The 19295-nt window shown below is 36.0% G+C and overlaps 1 protein-coding gene across 13 annotated transcripts in view; it reads left to right on the top strand.

Moving 5' to 3' along the window:
* The window catches only part of NAP1L4 (nucleosome assembly protein 1 like 4), a 28676-nt gene that overhangs the window by 896 nt on the left and 8485 nt on the right, over positions 1-19295 (top strand). For 8 of the 13 annotated variants that reach the window (XR_013922168.1, XR_013922169.1, XM_080345034.1 and 5 more), the window contains 13 exons: positions 1125-1165; positions 3410-3441; positions 4666-4727; positions 6272-6371; positions 7304-7445; positions 7573-7659; positions 9123-9248; positions 9965-10036; positions 13529-13668; positions 15753-15898; positions 17366-17388; positions 18017-18136; positions 18425-18454. Coding sequence is in view for 11 of the 13 variants with exons in the window: in XM_080345034.1 (XP_080201160.1) it covers positions 3428-3441; positions 4666-4727; positions 6272-6371; positions 7304-7445; positions 7573-7659; positions 9123-9248; positions 9965-10036; positions 13529-13668; positions 15753-15898; positions 17366-17388; positions 18017-18136; positions 18425-18454 (1062 nt within the window). In the remaining 2 variants the exon portion in view is untranslated. Of the gene's footprint in view, positions 1-1124; positions 1166-1222; positions 1516-3409; positions 3442-4665; positions 4728-6271; positions 6372-7303; positions 7446-7572; positions 7660-9122; positions 9249-9964; positions 10037-13528; positions 13669-15752; positions 15899-17365; positions 17389-18016; positions 18137-18424; positions 18455-19295 lie in introns of all 13 variants that reach the window. The other 5 variants (XM_080345043.1, XM_080345037.1, XM_080345035.1 and 2 more) reach the window with 2 other exon arrangements.

Genomic DNA, 19295 nt, shown 5'->3' with positions numbered 1-19295 from the left:
TCAGAGGGCCGAATGTAATTTTAGGACTGTATAAATGTAACTACTCCTAAGTTGTAGGTAAACCACAGCCACTAGTCAAATTTTTATAAAGTCATATCTAACCAAAATAGTATTCCCTCCAGAAAACTTCCAAGGTGAGATTAAGCATTGCTAATGCTCAGGACTTGTGCACAGGTTAATGATTTTTTTTTCCTCTTGACTATTTTTTTCATTATTTCTTCTCATTTTCCTTACAAAGAGTATCAGACTGTTATGTTTGTGGCTTCCCACAGGGTTGCATCCCAGCAGCTCTCAAACGGAAGTCATGACTTTCCCTTCTGATTTGTTGTAGTTACAAAAAACAGTAACAATTGTGGGTAGAAGTCTTCCTGTGAGTTCAAGACTCCATTAGTTTCCTGTTTCATATTCTAGTTGTGTTTAGAAGGTTTGTACAACAAAATGTAGATGGTTTTAGCAGAGAATATTTATTCTTGTATTTATAAATATGTCTTGCCATTAAAAGGTACAGCCATTTTCTTTAAAGTTGCATCCATCAGGACATGTCCTTATAATGAACTTTTACTGTCTCGGTGTGCATCAAGCTTATGGTTTCCTGCTGTTTTAAGTGACTAGTGGTGTGTGACATTTGTGCTTTGCAGCAGTCAGCTTTGTGGGACAACTGGTTGTTGTAGTCCGCTCTTTTCCAAAAGCCTAGTAAACGCATTAGTTATTTGAAAACAGTGAACTGTCCAGCAGAAATAAGATATGGATTTGGTCCCTTATTTGTGGTGGCAGCAATAATAACAATACCTTACTTTGTGTTTTTCTTGGAGTTCTGATAGCTTTCTCATGCCTTGTCTGTAAACTGAGCTCACTTGCTTGGAAAACAACTAAGGCAACAAGTATGAAGGGTCAGTGCTTTGCTACTGTACTTTTTCAACTAGGTGTCTGCATTTAACTTTGTCTGTCTAAAATCACTTTGCTCTCCCATCCCCTGTCCCCACCAGCTTTTACTGAACAGTTTTGTTGGTAACTTGGCAGCAGGTAAGTCTTTGGAGGAGACAGCTGTGGTGCAGTGGGTATTCACAAGTTGTTTTGTAAGAAAGCTTCTTGTAATTATTTATATATTTCTTTTTACTTTTTAGTTACCAAGGGAGCAACTTTAAGGAGCAAAACAAGACTTAAAGTATGTATTTGCATCAGGGAATGATGTGTTTTTGTTGTTGCTTTTCTTGTTTCTTAGGTGAATGGCTTTTGTCAGAACATGTCCAATTCATGTCTGTTCCAGTGGAGATTAATTCAACTACTGTTTAAAAGTTATTCAAGTTATGGGAACTTTATTCCATGTTTTCCAAACACAAATGAGAATGGAACAAGAATCTTGTCTTCCCTGAGCAGAGTTGAGAAGTAATTCCCTGCAGGAAATACAGCACAAACAACTAAGCAGAAGAATTTGGATGTGGAGTGTATTTTTTTCCATTAGCTCTATCACTGGGCCTGGGTTGGAAAAGACAAGTCTTTGAGGCTAATTTTCAAGTAATGCGAGTCTGTATTTTTAGTTGTTTATCATTGCTTGCTATAATAGTGGGTTGAATTGTACAACTTTTTGGATGAACTCTGATATTAGGTCAATTTGCTATATATTACCTTTATCGTTATCTTTTTTTTCTTTTTCCTGTCTTCTGTCTGCTCTGGAAGGAAATACTTGTATGTGCTCCTTTATTTCTTCAGCTGTAGGATAGCAAAATTCTTCTGTTTTGGTCTAGTGGAAGGTTGCTGGCATTGCCACTTTCCCTTGTTACATTTAAGGCAAGAGTGTTAGCAAATAAATATGCCTGGGTTGCTGAATAAACCTAGTCTACAAGAAGCCCCTTCTGTTTCTTCCTGGACTTAATCTATAGGATAGGCTCGTGCTTATTTGGTAGATGTCAAGCAGATTTACTTTTTGTGAAATAATATATAATATATATATATATACTTTTAGTACTTTTGTAAGTGAACAGAGCTTTTCAACTCTATGGAAGTGGTTGTGAAAGTGTTACTTCTCTAGCTTACAGCAGGAATCAGTGTTTTCCAGATGGGAGAGTGCATGCAATCTCTGGCCCCCCGCTTTGGCTGCCACTCAAGATGTCATTAGCACTTAAGCTCTTCTTTGGTAGCCGTGTTTTGGAAGCTGGGCTAAAAGATCAGCCTGCTTGGCCTTTATAGAATCTAAGAAATCAGATCGGTTGACTCTAATGAATGATGGAAGGTACTTTTTATTCTAAATTTGGCTTGCAGACTAACATCTGCTTTCTTGATAGCAAAAAATACCACCTGTGCCTATCTATGGTATGTAGTTATTACTTGTATTTGTAATAAACTGTTCAGAATTGGGGGGAAAAAAGCCAACCTGTATGACTAAAATACAGGCTGTTTTAAAAAGATGGACCCAATTTGATATCACACATAATTTGAAATTGGGTTTATCTTTTTGGAACACCCTGTAGATAATACAGGCTTGAATATTTTGCCCCAGTAAAGAAATAACAGCAAAATAAGTTACGTAGTTTGGCTTCCTCTGATTTCTCAGGAGAGCTAATTTAGACCTTGGAGCTGGGATAGCTGCACTAAACTTGGTTCCAATCATTACTAATACCGAAACTTCAGTTTCTACGTTTCCTCTTTGTTTTCTCACTCCTAATAAATAAATTCAAGGCAAAGCTTTGTATAAGGGATCCTGCCCTTGTAGCTGCTATCAGAAAGCCTTCTCTCGTTAGATAATTTTCTTTCCTTCAGTGTTTTGCTTCTCTTTATCTAGGAACAGTTTTAGGTTGTCATTCAGTATAGTACAGCAGAAGCAGCTGTTCACAAAAATAGCCCTTATTAGACAGACGAGTGGGCATATTTTTCTGCTCAGGTGACAAAAAAAGCATTCTGATGTTGTTGTAATTCATTTGAACTTTTATTGTTTTCAGATCAGGCATAGTAGTATAGTATACGCAGAGATTAAAAATTCATTATGTACTGTGATACTGTCAAGGAATTAGAAAATAATATATTTATTTGTTTCTCTTTCGCTTGTTTTTTTTTTTTTCAATAGAATGCGGAGCTAGTTTAGGAGTTTGTGACACTTGTTTGCAGACTGAATGCTTATGACCTGGTAGAAATGGGTTAACATCTGAAATACCTAACAGGAAAAAAAATACATATAAGAGGGATAAAGGAAAGCACATAACAGACTGTTTGAAAACTATGAGCAAGTTCCAATTTGGATTGGGTATTATGGGAGCTGTTTACTTCAAGAGATTGTGCATGATGAATTTCTTAGCAAAACCAGCAGATATTAATTTATATTGAGGTTTTAAACAAGGACCTGTTCTATTTTCATATTCTCTTGGGGTAAATAAATTACCATGAAAGTATTTTTAAACTGTATTTTATCTTGCAGGTGGATACAGGCACACAGATGGCAGATAACAGGTATGTTGGACTGTTTTCTTGAAACCTGATCTTCTGTGGGAGAGTACCGTTTGCCCATGAGGAATAGATTACCAAATTTGGATAAGAATAATGTTATAATATTTTCTCTAACTAGGCTGTGTTCCCATACAGCAAGGACAAAACACTGTTTTAGGTATAGAAGCTGTATAGTGTATTGGATACAGAATTACTCTGTTCTTGGACTAACGTAATTTATGTTGTCTTGATTCAGTTTTCAGTGTTCATAGTTAAATGCTCTAAAGACTTGAACAGTGATCCTCGGTGTTCCTCTGATCTGTATGATTTAAGCATGCAAAAGGCACTCATATTTTCTAGTTTTTGTAGCGTTTTTGAAACAAGTAACAGTGTTAAACTGGTGTAAATACGTATGTGATGCTGGACTTTCAAAACTTGCAGTGCACCAGGGTAAGCTGGATGAGCTAGTCTATCTGGTAACTATCCATTTGCATATGTGATATCTTTTTCCTTTTGTATCTGAGGGTCAATTTCAGCAATACTCAAGCTGTATTTTGCAACCTATAAATTGGCAAGGAGCACAGGGAAAGCTTGCTGGCTGCTAGCTCATTTTTGGGCCCTCTCCAGCACAGGAAGTGTGATAGAAGACATGGCGGCAGAGAGGTGGAGAGGACAGGAACATTGCCTTTTAGTGTAGAAGCAATTGTTTCTACTTTTAATCAAAACAACTTGCTATAGAAATTTGAAACAAAGAGCTTTTATCTCTTATTTATCTTACTTTCTTAACTCTGTCTGTTCTTGTGTTTTTCTTCATCACTTACACTAAAAGGGTATCTTGTATTTCCACTTGTGAGTGTTAACATTTTCCTGTCCAGAGGGACCCAGTACAGACGAAAGGCCAGCCATTTGCTTAATGAGATGAATTTATCTGTCACTGCTTTTTGTTTAGGGTTTTTCTGTTTTGTTTTGCGTTCTTGGTATGTTGATAGGTGCTTGTGGTGTTTGGTTGTTTTTGTATTTGTGTTTTTTTTTCTCTCCTTTGCATTCTTTTCATCTTAGGAGAACTAGTTTCATATCCAGACTCTTAAGTTTTGAGACGCTTGAAGCCATAAATACCTTTAGTGGCATACTTGTTTATAGAACTTGTCCTGTAGTAAACACTGAAAATTCAGAATATTTTTGTTCTTAAGTGTTAACTTTTTTGTAAAGTGATGCCTTTTTAGTATGTTACATTTTTAATTCTTTTAGTAAAACAGAAGATACTGCTTCAGATTCTGTGGAGGCCGCTAAAAATGCAAGTGACAAAAAAGGTAAGAAATACATGGTAGCAGCTAGCATTAAAAAGGTGGAATAAGCCTATTGCCTTGTGTATTGAAGCTTCTTTATCTACAGGTCCAAAACCTTTACAGTGAAAACTACAGAGATGTTCACTATTGAAAGCAAAGCAATGGTTTCTAGGGTACCTGTTCACTTTGATGTTTTCCATGTTTATTGCAGCCAAGAGCAAAATAAAAGCTATATTTTTGTAACAGTGAAAGTATTTTTGCATATGTTGTGACTGAGATGCTATACTATTGTGTGAAATAACACTAGATGCTCGCAATAAGGCCTGTGTAGACTAGCTTTTAACAACATGTAATTTTTATCAGCATGATTATGAAATGAGCACACCTGTATGTATGCTAGTGCTTTAGTATCTTGTTTGTAGGAAAATGCATGTCTATAATATGTCCTCTTGAGGCTTTTATTCTTTCTTTGGAAGGTCTGCAGAACTGCTGAGTAATGCTTTTCAAATTAATACTTCTGTGCACAGAAAAGTTACAGTTCCGTTGTTATTAACTTGAATGATCAAATTTATAAGTTATAATGAAATATGTTTCATGTATGTGGTTACTGAACATTCTTTAGGTCTCACTTTTTAAAATTTATTTTTTAAGAAAGTCTTTGACTAGCAATTGGAAATGGCATATAAACTGGTAGACACCATTGAATAATTCTTATAGTAAAGTTGGATTAAGAAAAAACCAAACCAAAACAAAAAAAACCCTCCCAAACAAACACAAAATAACACACAAACCCACCTATATAAAAGCTTCATCAGGTTAGCATGTTCTGTGCAATTTTTTTTTTAAATGTCTGGAGAGAAGAGCAGTGAGAAGGAATGGAAAGATTTGAAAAGCAAATGTCTTCCCACTATGACCACCTGTGCAGTTATTAGTAAGAATTTTAACTGCTATCAGAAGCATTTTAGTTCTGATGTCCTGTAAAAATAGTCTTATGTGAACTGTTGTGATGACTGAGGAGCTTTAAAGATTATTAAAGTAAAAAAATTGATGTAAAAAAATTAGTAGTTGTCAAGGAAGTGGTTGTGGTGCTATGCTGCTTTGTCATACACAAAGTTTTTGTCAGTTTTTTTTAGGAGTGAGACTGAGAAACACTTCTACAAGTGTGTTGGATGTATAATTCAGTGGTTCTTCTCTTGCAAATATCTATGTGGCATATGAGCTACATCTAGTGTAGGGGGAGGATGGGGAAACTCCTGTTTTGCACTTTCTTACATAAAAGGGAAGACATTAAATTTGTTTGTGTTGTCAATGTGCTACTTGCTTCTAAAAGCAAATTTGGTATATTTGCAGAGAGAAAAGTGCATTTTTTGTGATTTTCCAATTTTATCTTTCTGAAATCTGATCCTGAGGTAATTTTGCTGGAATTATTAGTTAACTATTAATACAGTGGTGCTATTTGAGATCTGGAAGATAGTTAGTACTTTTACTGTGACTGCTCTAAGACACACAGTATAGTGAAAGTGCTATGTATTCAGACTTGTGTTAAAAGTGGGTTTCTGTCTTCATAGAAAAGCTAGCAGACCAAGTGATGCAAAATCCACAGGTCCTGGCAGCTCTACAGGAACGTCTTGACAACACAGCACTTACTCCTTCAAGTTACATTGAAACGTAAGTACAGGGCATAATAAAATTCTTGAAAGACTGAAAGTGTAATATAATGTTATTATTGTAAAATTAAGGTAGGAAATTAGAACAAATGATTCATGAAGAAAAGTGGTTGGCTTTAAGTGTGATTCATAGTGGCCTACTTCTGGAAGGGTCAAGTTTTACATTATTTACACAAAAGCGCAAGCAAAATTTTGTCCAGTTCAGTATGTTCCCTGGCTGTTATTATTTTGGTTAGGAATAACTCACCTTGCCCCCTTTTGTTTCTTCTGTGACCCTTATTCTGTCAGAGTATGTGCTGCATTGATGGATCATTTCTGTAAGATTGCTGTTCAGGATATAGTGGAAAGTTCAGGACTTAGAAATACTTAGTTTGGAGCTTAGTTTTATATTAAATTTAGAGTGGACTTAAAGTTCTGAATTTTGCCTTTAGTAGATATTTGTGCTTTTATTTCTTGACTGGGAATAGCTGGTAGACCTCTTTTAAAAAAAATGCTAAAAAAAGTTATTTTTACTGACTTTATATAAATGCTTAATAATGTAAAGTACAGGTGGGCAGTTGTGTACTTTTCTGACTACGACCCATGAATCAAAACTTTCTTCTGTAGAATGCATGATTCTTACTTTTCATAGATGGATCACCATAACTCTAGTCGCAAAGATTAGGTGTAAACAAAGGTATTAATTTCAGATCTCTGAACTACATGGGGAGGGTGGTGGCCCCAGGGAATGGAACAGAAGATAACACTTTTGAGAACAACTTGGGTAGGAGAGGATTCTTTCAACTTTTTGAAATAGGTTTTGAAGAATTAGGTATGTTTGATAGAAGTTTATTTAAAAAATGCATTTAGTTATAAGCAACCTATTCCACAGTGATATGTTAAATAATGCTGAGGCAACTAACTTCTAACCTTAAAAAACTGTTTGTTTTTTAGTTTACCAAAAGCAGTGAAAAGAAGAATTGATGCCTTGAAACAGCTCCAGGTGAAATGTGCCCATATAGAAGCAAAATTCTATGAAGAAGTACACGATTTAGAGAGAAAATATGCAGCACTCTATCAACCCCTTTTTGATAAGGTGGGAAGACTGTGTGTATGATTTTTGTCTCCTCGTAGCTGCATCAGTTCCCATTTTACATCTCTACATACATTCTCTAATTTTACATCGTCAGTTACATTATTGATTTATTTTTTTTTTAACACAGAGAAGAGAGTTTATTACTGGCGAAGCTGAACCCACAGATGCAGAATCAGAGTGGCACAGTGAAAATGAGGAAGAAGATAAACTAGCTGTGAGTACAAGCTGTGGGTCACGAACTACAAATAAATCACATATTCACAATTAATTCCTCTACGGTGTTTTCCATTGAAAAACTCATGGGTTTTTTTAGTGTAACTTGAGTGAATTGAAAAGATCCCTTTGTTTGCACTGTTCGTAATCTGTTAACAGTACCTTTCTGATAACAGGTTCCATTCCAGTGCTACATGATACCCCAAGATAACAGAAGGCTGGCTGTTTGTCTGCCTGTCTCCTTTATTGTGGGGGACATAGTTAGCTTTCATTTTCATAGATAACAGATTAGACACACGGATGTCACCTAGTCATAAAATGGAATTTACCTAATAAAATGCATGCTGGCCAGTGGATTACTACTTGCCTGTTGAGTAGGAATTGCCTAGATTTAGGAAGGATAATATGATCTGTAGGATAGGATGCATTTTACTCTCCTATCATTGTTTTTGGAGAACTGTACTCCTGGTTTGCTTCCTTTTCTTGGAGGAATGACCTACTTACAGTGCTGTGTTTGCCATTCTGTTGGGTTTTCTTTGCATTTTTTCCTTGACTTGTCTTCCTGCCATTTCTTTTGCACATTGTTCTGTATACAAAGTGAATTGTTCTTTGATTTTGCTGATGTCATCAGATTTAGCATCACACTGTACTCTGTGTGCATAAGCAAAAAAGGCTTTGTGTAAATACAATATTGATAGGCCACGTTCCATGCAACTATAAGATCAGAAACGTGTCTAGATGGCAAGTAAACTGCTGTTTCATGTTCTTGGCTGCTAATAACCAAAATAGCTGCTGTTCAGAAGCTATTGCATATTTGCTGCCATCTAGTGGTAGAAAAGGGAAGGTGCAATACAACGAATTCAGACTGAATTTCTTGGGTTTTTTGGGGGGATGAAGTGACTTAGTAATTCTTTTTTTGTAACATTTGATGTCAGTTATATGTAAGGAATCCTGTAGCACAAAAGATTAAGAATTGAAGACAGTGTAATAATGAAAAATAAGCATGAAAGCCACCTTTTCCAAGTGTTCTGCAAAATTAGGAAGCTAAACCTGTATTTCAAAGGGCAAAGTTAAATTTTTAGATGAAGTACTGTAAATGGTACATGAAGCTATAGGCATGAGATAAATTAAAAATATTTCTATTTGTAGAAAGGTAGAAATGTTTTTAATTATTTCTATTTGTCAAGGCAGTGAAACTGTCACTTGGTCTGTTTAGTCATTGTACAGAAGAATTCCAGATGAGTTGAAAGTAAATCTAAATTAAACATACATATGCTTAGTTGTGTAAATTAAATGAACCTTATGTCTCTTAACTTTATTTATGGAGAAAAAACAGTATAAATTTTAAACATTCCTTAAACTCAGCTTCAGAGAAGCAAATGTGTTGTCCATCTACCACCATTTATTGAATATATTAAGAAGTCATTGTTTCATTTCTTAAATTTTTCTGTATTTGTTTCACAGGGAGACCTGAAAAATGTAGTGGTAGTAGAAGAAAAAGTGGAAGCAGAAGAGACAAACGTCAAAGGAATTCCAGACTTCTGGTTTACTATCTTTAGGAATGTAGATATGCTAAGTGAATTAGTACAAGTAAGTTTCTCCTCTGAAAAGAGTAAATTCTGTCATGTGCTAAATGAATTACTACTTTTTCCAGTTAATGTGCGTGAGAGACCAAATCTTAGTCTTCAGAATTTTTAATATTCCTGAAGATGCATGAAAGGCTGGTAATGGACAAGCAGAACAGCTGACCCGAGCTGCTAAATACTGTATGGATTGTTTAAGAAATTATTATGTAACAACCTTCATAGATACTAAAGTGAAAGTTTATGCACTACTTACAGTAGCTGTTCCCCTGTAGGTTTGCTAATTCAGTCCATAAAGGATTATTTTTACAAGGATAATATAAGCGTTCCCATGGATTTGTTGAATTTGTGTTAAATAGCTTAGATAGTTTTGCCATCATATATTAATTGCTTTTAATGCTGTCAAGGAAGAATTGAAGCCTTTCTGTGAATCTCACCAGCAAAAAGTATCCTGAATGAAGTTATTTTGTTTTCAGTAATGTTCATGCAGCCTAGAGTGGTAGCAGCTTTATTTACTGAAGATGAGGCTTAGCAATTGAGAATTTGGCTCATGGTGTTTGCAACTACAATTAGGAAAATTAGATCCAAATCTGAACTTTAGCTGAAATTGTTGAATAATTACAAGGTTTGGTTCTTTTTTAAGAACAGGTTAAACTAACAAGCTCAGTTAAAATTTGTTTTTCTACATATTGCCTGCTGAATAGGATTTTTTTTTTCTTTTAGGAATATGATGAACCGATCTTGAAACACCTGCAGGATATCAAAGTTAAGTTTTCTGAACCCGGGCAGCCTATGGTGAGTTTTCTCTGGTTCTTTCTCATACAGATTGTAGTAATGAAGTGAACAGGATTTCAGAATTTTAATTCCATTCTTTTCAGCTGGAACACATGTGGGTGATGTCTTTCTAGGCTAATATCTTCACGCTTTACCTTTTAAAGATTTGTCTTCAGCTTTCCAGTGCTTTTGCTCTTTCATCCTTAGCCTGGCTATCTCTGATATCATTGTAGTTTCTAGATTCCAATTCTGTCTAGTTATCACTTTCTTTTCTCTCTCAAATTCCAGATTAATTTTCTTAGTAGCCAATGTAGCTACTTTTGTTTGGAAAATGAATTATGGAAGAAATTTTGGTGCTACTTACTGTATTGAGTATTTCATCAAAAGAAGAGATGTGATGTAGTAATAAAAACCGGTGATGGATACTGTGCCTATTGAAAAAAATAGAAAAACAGATGGTCTTTTAGGAGTGTATATAATGAGTAATTCTTAGAGTACAACTTTGCCTTCTTTGGAAATTGTATTCTTGTTTAATGTACTGAAACAGATACTGTGGTTGTCAAAAAGTTGTTCTGTTGCTTATGGAGACTATACTTATTCCTTGAACTCCCTTTGAGGGAAAGGCCTTTTTCCCTATGTTTGGTGGTTTTTAGTTTGTCTTATGGAGTTGTAATCTTCTGACAAAGTCTAAAATAAATGCAATAAATGCTTCATTGGAGATTCACGTAAGAAAGATTGAAGGACTCTCTCGAAGTACCTCTTAAAGGCTAATAACAGCTGAAGCAAAGTTGTTTTAGTCCTCCTTGTCTTTCTCCTCTTAGTACCAAAAACTTGAGCTGTTAATAGGCAAGGGAAGTAGTATGAACAGAGAAAAATTGGGAATTAAGTTCCTAAATATTTCTAGGGCTGAAGGAGAGGATACGAGTTTTATAATGAAAATAAATTGTTTAAGCACAAAGTAAAGTATTCTAAGAAGTTGGTGTTTTGATGTTGTGCATTTTTTTGTGGGTTTGTTTTGTTTTTTTTTAATCTTGAAGCATATCTATTCAGTGGTGTTTGGATGATTTGAGAACAGTTTTTGCCCACAGCATATTTGTATTCAGCTTTGTTTTACAGTACTTTAGATTGAGGAACTGCTCTTAAAACATCATCTTGTCTTGCACTGTTCGTAACCTCTTGACAGCATATTTCTGTGAATAGGTTCCATTCCAGTGCTACATTAAATCCATTAATGGAAGGCTGACAAATTCCATGTCCCTTCTGTATTTGGAGACAAAAGGATGTGTTCCTAACTACTTAAGTGAAACCTGTTCTCCAGTTGTGTTGACTGTCTTGTCTGAAATTCTCTGACTATTGAAAATTGCTGCAGCAGTGGTAGCTTAGTGCTGTAGAAAGCTCACATAACCGGTGTGTAATAAATAAGCTAATTCTGATGGGGGTTAGGTTTTGCTGCTAAGAGAAATACATGATAGTTAGTAATTTTCTGATATACCATTGACCCAAAGTGATTAACTAGTTGCCATCCTCCAGAAGTAGATTTATCTGGCTACAGTAATGGTACTTACAAAGTTGCTATAGCCTGTATATATAAACTTTTATCTGCATGAAGTATAAGTGATTCACTTACTATTTGCTTTTAGTTGTATATAATCATATGAGTAAACTTACATATGTTTGTATAAATACAGTTTTTACTTAGATATCTATTTGGACATCAGGATCCTTAGCTAGCATATTCAGACTTGGATGATGTGTCTGGGTATAACTTAAGTAAGTAGCTTAAAATAAGGAAGTTCTCGCTTCTTTTGAACTTCATGAGAACATCTTGTACTTGAGGGGAAATCTAGAAATGCATGCTACAAAGGTAAGCTGATATCAAAAGCAAAGCCAGCCACATAAAGACTACTGGAAAGATTATTACAGCTCTTCAAATAGTATGTGAAACTTGAAGCCTCTTATTATTGTCTCCTAATTGGCAGGTATGGAATGGAATACCAAAATGCAATCTCTGCAGATATTTTTGTCCTGCTAGTCTTTGGGATCCTGCATGCTAAGTGATGCCACTGGCTACCTATTTATAACCACAGTGGCAGTTTGTGGGATTATTTGAGTATGAATGCTAGTCACTGGTAGTGGATAAGCTGTTTGTAACTCATCCCTTGAACATCTTTGTCTTCAGTTAAGGCAAGCCTCACTTGCAGCTTCCGAACCATACTAGCTGTCTTGAATTGCTTTAAAAAGGAAGTAAAGCTGAAACAAACTATGTGAAATGAATACAGATATTTCAAGGCATATCTGGTTCCCAGTGGCTTCCTTTCCTGAAACTGTGAGCGCATGAGTTGAGAAAGCTGCTGTTGCCACCAGTCCCCATCACTCCTTGACCACTGTCTTTCCAAATTTCTGTCACATTAGGAGATTCATGTGATCATAGAAAGGAGAGGGTGTGGAAAGACTGAGAGGCCTTTGGGAGATGAGTGAGGGATAAATGTCTTTAATGAACAGGCTGCTGTCCCCAGACTTATTTATCCTGTCTGTATGGTGGGCCTTTAAGAAGAGGGGAAGCCAAGACAGCCTGGGGTGATAACAGGCCATTTTCTGATCTGAGTCTGTAGGATACCTGGGGAAGTATATCCATGAGCTATGCAACATGCAAGGCTAGTGTTTTTGGCAATTATCTATTTCACATGTGCACTAGGTCTAGCTCTTATGGCATATTGCCAGGGTAGTAAATAAAATATTCAAGGTAGTAGTTACGCATGCTGTGGCTGTGTGCAGTAGATATGGTGATGTTAGGGATTTTGACTTTCAACCCTTCTGTGTTGTTGAACTGACCTACCTAAGCAGACTTTTTCATCCTTCAAGTAACTAAAGCAATGCTGCTGAAATCTTGTTTCCCCTGTTACAAGGTAGTTTGAGTTTTGTTTTAAGTATTTCATAGTTGATCTCGAGTGTGAGGTGGGCATATATAGTATTGCGCAGTTGATTTTGAAAGTTTTATATATTTGATAATTTATGGATTGTGTGTGCTGCAGTTTTCTATGACTGGAGCCTTTTGTTCTCCATGTCAGAAACTGAATTCCTGCAGTTTTCAGGTGCTACAGGAGGGGTGAACTCAAATATAAGCAGAAATACTCTATTTTGGTGATACCCTGTTAAAACAGAGGTGATGACAGAGCTTCCACAGAAAACTTAACCAAGACTTTTCTCAAAGTACCTGTTTCTGTGGTTGCTTTTAAGAAAGCAGTTCTATATGTAAATGTGAATGAAATCTGCTAGATTACCTGATTGTCATTTGAACGTTAATATTAGCCAAGGTTGTTCTAGTTTCTTGCATGTTCAGAATTAGTTGATATTATTCATTTCCTGCTTCGCCTATAGTTTGAAAGATACGCTTGCCATCAAGTTCTTTCCCCACCACCTATTTGGAGTTTGTTCAGTGGTAGTTCTACTGATGCACTATTTCAAAGATAAGAATTAGTGGTAATGTAAAACTTTAATGGAACTTTTTTCCAGTCTTTCTCATTAGAGTTCCACTTTGGGCCCAATGACTACTTCTCTAATTCAGTCCTGACGAAAACATACAAGATGAAGTCGGAGCCAGACAAGACGGATCCCTTTTCATTTGAAGGACCTGAAATAGTTGACTGTGAGGGGTAAGGAAAATTTGAAATTCAAAAAACCTCCTGAAGTAATAGTCCATATATTCCAGATGCTGTTTTTTCTTACTCTGACAATGATTAAATGAAGGTAAAGCTTTTGCTGACTTAAAAACTGGGAATGTTTGTAGGGGTGATGGTGATTTTAGCCTCAGTATGCAGATGTAGCAGATATATAAATACATTTTAACATACTGTGTGTTTTGAATCTTACACCTTTCAAATCTAATACATTATTGATGAGGTAACACGTCTTTTACTTCCAGATAGTTGGGTAAATTGATTTTAGTTGTTATATTTCATAGACCTCACCCACATTCTGATAAGTAGTCTTAGACTCTCTTGCACTTATGTCCTCAGCAATTTTTATTCCAGCAGTACTTTAGAATCTGGCAGGAATTGGTTGTATGTAGGATCTGTTCTTACAGCCTGTTTTGAGGCTGGAACGTACTGGCCATGCAGTTCGGTTCTGGCAGTTGTGACTGTACTTCTGAATGAACTCAGAACACAGCAAATTTATTGGCTAAATGTGTTCAGAAATTGTCTGTAGGATGCTGAATTCTCATTTCTGTTCTGGAAGTCTAGTGAATTGGACACCATGTTAGACTTTGTGTAAAAGATGGCTCTGTCTTACATAATCTTTTCCAATCCGTGATCTCTGCTCTATGACCAATGTCCAGTGCCACACCAGGCCACCTTATTTATTGTTCCTTATTTTTCTTAACTTCTTCATGTTTGGGGTTGGTTGGTTGGTTTGTTTGTTTGTTTTCCTCTTGGTTTCCCCCCACCTTCAAGGATGGGATGTAGGGCTTTAGTTACAGGGTTGTTCTGGGGGTTTTTATGTGATGGTTTGGTGGTGGGTTTTTTTTCTGGTTGGTTTTGGTGTGTGTTTGGGTTTTTTTAATGTGTTTTGAGGTTTTAAAAATTATTTTCTGTGGGGCGGTGGTATTGTAAACTAACACTTAAGATATGCCAAATACTTGGTTTCTTGAAGGCACCCTGACAACCTCAAAACCATTGGCTTTTAGTGCTACATGTTGGCTTTTGAATTCAGTATTCACCCACAGTGAGGCAAAATGTCCACTTGCATGTTTAGTGAGAGTTGTGTCTACGTAAAAGGCTAGTCCATTTTGAAGAAAATATAGTTTTAGTTAATTCCAACAAAATGTTTTATGTTTAAGTCTTACAGAGGAGGAATCCCTTTCTAAAATTGCTGGTATGTCAAAATTTTGATTTCAGTTCATGTTGCCTGATGAAGGTTATAGATACTGGAATAAGTAGAACAGAAAACATTTTTCTGTGACTTTTCATATTGATGAGCTATAAAACCATTGACGTTGAGCTTTTGTCTATAGGAGAAGATATGTGGTGGCATTTAAGGGTCACTGTGATGCCATTCTTTCCATTAGAAGAAAACTAGCTGTGTTGACTACTCATTCTTTGCCATGTGCAGTTCTGGGTAAAACTGGGTGGATGGAGAGAGACCCTTAATTGACATAAGTGTCAGTTTGCACAGTAGCAGAAAGGAACTGAGAAGTAAGCTCTTTCTAGCTTGCTGTACTTGACTGCCAAGTCAGCCTCAGCACTCTTCTTTGAAGAGCTGAAATGTTCCTCTCCCTGGCCACTCTTTGTGCATTTATTTTTAGGGTAACTGGATGCTGCCTTGGCCTGTAGTGAGAGGACATGACATATTGTTTTCTACTGGTCTGACTGTTGGAAGAATAATTCTCAACTGTGGAGATTTTTCTTTTAATAGCTTAATCATGTCCTCAGTTACAAAACTGTAGTAGTTGGGGCAAAGTAGTATTAAAATATGGGTGGGGAAAGTTATTACTCTGAGAAGACAATTTAGCTTTTTCATGTAGGGAAATATTTGTTATGTCTAACATATGTATAATCTGATAGACAAGACGTCAAGTAGATGCATTGTAGTGCTAGAGACTAAGTTGCCAGTGTCAGTAAAAACTAGCTTTAGAGAATGATAAGCCATCTTTGCCTTGATGTCTGTTGCTCTGATGCTTAGTTTTTTATTTTCACTCATGTCTTGTCTTAAAATGCTGTTTCCTACATTTTGTCTCTAGGTGTACTATTGACTGGAAGAAAGGAAAAAATGTTACAGTTAAAACAATCAAGAAAAAACAGAAACACAAGGGTCGAGGCACAGTTCGGACAATTACTAAACAAGTACCTAATGATTCTTTTTTTAACTTCTTCAGTCCAATAAAAGGTAAGCTTGAAAATCGAGAATTTAGGATTCTTAAAATTTGTCGTGTTTTATTTGTGCGTTTTTGTATTTATACAGCTTAAACCTACAAACTGTTTATGCTGCTGCCTTGTATACTTTCTTCTAACTAGAGGAGGGTAGCAAACGGCCCATCCAAACAGATCACATCATCCTGGTGGTGTTCTGTAGAGTCTGATCATTAGGTGTGCCACGTAAACAGAATTCATAGTATGGAAAGAGTCTCATGCAGAATCTCCTAAAGAAGTTGACTTGTTTTACCACAGGATGGCTCCATGCGTCAATTTGAGGTTTTTAGCATGCAAAAGAAATCTCCTCTAGGGTTTCATTTAGGTCTTTGTGTTAAGTGATAGAACTTCCTGTGGTTTCTTCTGTGATTAATTAATGATGACTAATGCTTCCTAATTCTCCTAGTTATCTCAAGTCAAACATGTACTCACATATTTAAAACAATTTAGATGAATTCCAGAAACATTATTTCTTCTTGATACATCTCCCATTGTCGTATTTTTTCAAACATGAGTGGAAGAAGCAGTTTACTTTGTGGACTTCAGAGATGTACTGAACAAAACAGATGCTAGTTCTTGATTCAGTCATGGGCTGTTATGAGCTACCTGTCCCTTCTAAATACCACTCCAAATGCCTATCTACATGGGGATAAAAAACAAGTGATAAGCATTTCTAGAGTTGGAATTTGTTTGTTATATAACATTGTTCTTAAAGAACTTTATCTTTTTGTTACAAGTAGTTGCTGCTTTCAGAAAGGGAAAAAGATTTGTTTGCCTCATCATGGCTTTATATTAGATTTTTAAAGTACTCTGGAGGTAGCTGTATAAAACAAATAAGACTATGACATCTGCTGGTAGTTGATATTTGCATTCTCAACTTGAGAGCAGACTGGGCCAAATTACCACTTTTACAGTAGGATCACAGTACTATGGCACCCAAGTACGGAAGGGAGACCTTTGGTTGGTTGGTTTGGTTTCTTTTTAACAAACATAAAACCCTACCCTGTTCCTTACTGGTTACAGTTACAGCACCATGCCTCTTGTTAACAGTGCTTTGCAAATTCATGACAAAATGCTAATCTACTTCATATCACCTAAGTTTGTGGAGACAAGAGGGTTTGTACTGCTCCAGCAAAATAAAGTTACTGTAATTACAGCATTAATAAACAAAATGTATTGTTCCTTTAGAGGAGAAATGTGGTCTACATGCCTTCTGAACCCATCTTTATAGAAAGGGTATTTCCTGTGCAAAATCTGGGGGTTTAATTTAGGATGAATATGAATAGTCTTTAAAGGTTTAATAATTAGCTTCTGGAGACTTTATAACCCCAATGTTTTCTGTTATGAGAAGGTCTCTATTTATATTGCATTTTGTTATCTTGAATGTTGAGGTGCGCTAGACTATGAAAACTTTTCTTAAATTTACTGTCGTTTTTTTTTTCAGTATCTGGTGATGGAGAGTTGTTGGTGAGTTTACATTTCTGAAATGGCATGATTGCTCTTTGCCATATCCTTTTTGCTAAACATCTCTATAGTGACTATTCAGATTCTTTCATTAAGTACTGTGTTTTTTTTAATCATTATTTTGGCTTTTGCCAAAGCTGAGCTGCTTCTTGATAAAATGAAACACAGTAATCTGTTGACATGTTGCTGTTACATGTCTTGCTAATCTAATACATCCATAATGATCACGGCTGTGAAGAGGTCATCATTTTCTCTAGCCTCTTAGCTCTACTGTGTGGCTGGTATCTGACTTACATAAATCAATATGATGAACAATTCTGTGACATCAGGTGTCAGAATCAGCAAAGTCTTTGTGAAACTTTTTAATTAATAAAAGGTGTTCCAGCAGGCCAGTAGCCTATATGTAGAAAGTAGGAAACTTCTAAAATAAATCTCAACTCTGCAAATCTGGAATTAGACTTGGAATATTTCTTTTATTGTTACGAAGTTAAATATACTGAAAGTACATGTGACCTGAAGGTTGATGTTGATGGCAGTGTGATGTTTCTCAAATGTGTATTTTTGAAATACTTTTGCTCCTCTGTAGCACATCGCCTTTTTAGTAGAAAAATCAAACTGACTTGCTTTACAGGATGAAGATTCAGAATTTACTTTAGCAGCAGATTTTGAAATTGGACACTTCTTCCGCGAAAGAATAGTCCCTCGTGCTGTGCTTTATTTCACTGGAGAAGCTATAGAGGATGATGATAACGTATGTATGCTGTCAGCATTTTCTTAGTCACCGTGTAGATAGAAACATTCTCCTCCTTCCTTGATTAGACTAGTATGTAGTATTAATGACATGAGAATAACAAAAACCTGAATAGATTCCTGTGACTTAGCATAAAGAAAGAATTGTACAACTTGCTATGAGCTGTTAATCTGCCCTTCTGGAAGGGGCTTAGTTTCAGTTACTGTGTTTGAATATACTAGCCCTGTTGCTGCAAAGATTTTGCGCAAATATTAGTGAAGCTAATAAGACTTTGGGTTTGTTTTTCAGTTTGAAGAAGGTGAAGAAGGCGAAGAGGAGGTGAGATGCACACTGTGTCTTTTATAGATAACTACGTACTGCATTTGAGTTCCAGAAACAGTGCTATGTGGGACAGAAAATAGTTATTCATGAATGCTCTTGTGTATGATATTTCTTTCCAAAAGAGTTCGGCGTTCCTGACTTACAAATCTATGCCTGTTCTTCCTGTTCACAAAAATAGTTTCTGCAAGAACATTTATGCATTTTTTTCTATTATTTTGAAAGCTGCTTTCTGACATGACTCAAAAATTTAAGACAAGCTTTTTTTTTCTTGAGGGTTGCATGGTAAAAGTATTTAGTCTTATTTTTAAATATCTGCCACTGTGGCAGTACTGGAATTCACTTGTCAGCTTTTAGTTGTCATAAGCTTGAAGACTGGGCCTTGCTAAATATAAAGTAAAAAAGGGAGAATGTGCAAATGTTCAGGATAAAGGCTTGATTTAGGCTAGAATTTTTAGTATATCAGGAGGTCCATCTATAATACTATTGTATTATACTATGTACTATGAACTAACGCCCTTTACAGATTATTTTTTTTATTCTACTGTGTTCTTACTAATTGGTTAAAGATACATGCTTGACTGTCATCAAGTTCACCATAGCAGAGTAAATGAGAAGTTACCAAGCTGGTGGTCTGATACGAGCTGGCAGCCTTCAGCATGCAGTCTCTTTTCTCTTTGCAAGTTGTAATCCAGACTTCCGGGCTCAGGCTGTTGAGTGTCTAAACATCTTATTTTTTAAGATGTGTCTTGATAGAAGTGTACATGTATTTTTAATCTGTCTCGAGTGCCAGATGTTACTACTTGGATGTAGGTGTGTGTACAACAGAGTGAAAATACTG

Source organism: Nesoenas mayeri (assembly GCF_963082525.1).
Source record: "Nesoenas mayeri genome assembly, chromosome: 5".
NCBI lineage: Eukaryota > Metazoa > Chordata > Aves > Columbiformes > Columbidae > Nesoenas > Nesoenas mayeri.
This window is presented reverse-complemented; position numbering and strand designations above follow the sequence as displayed.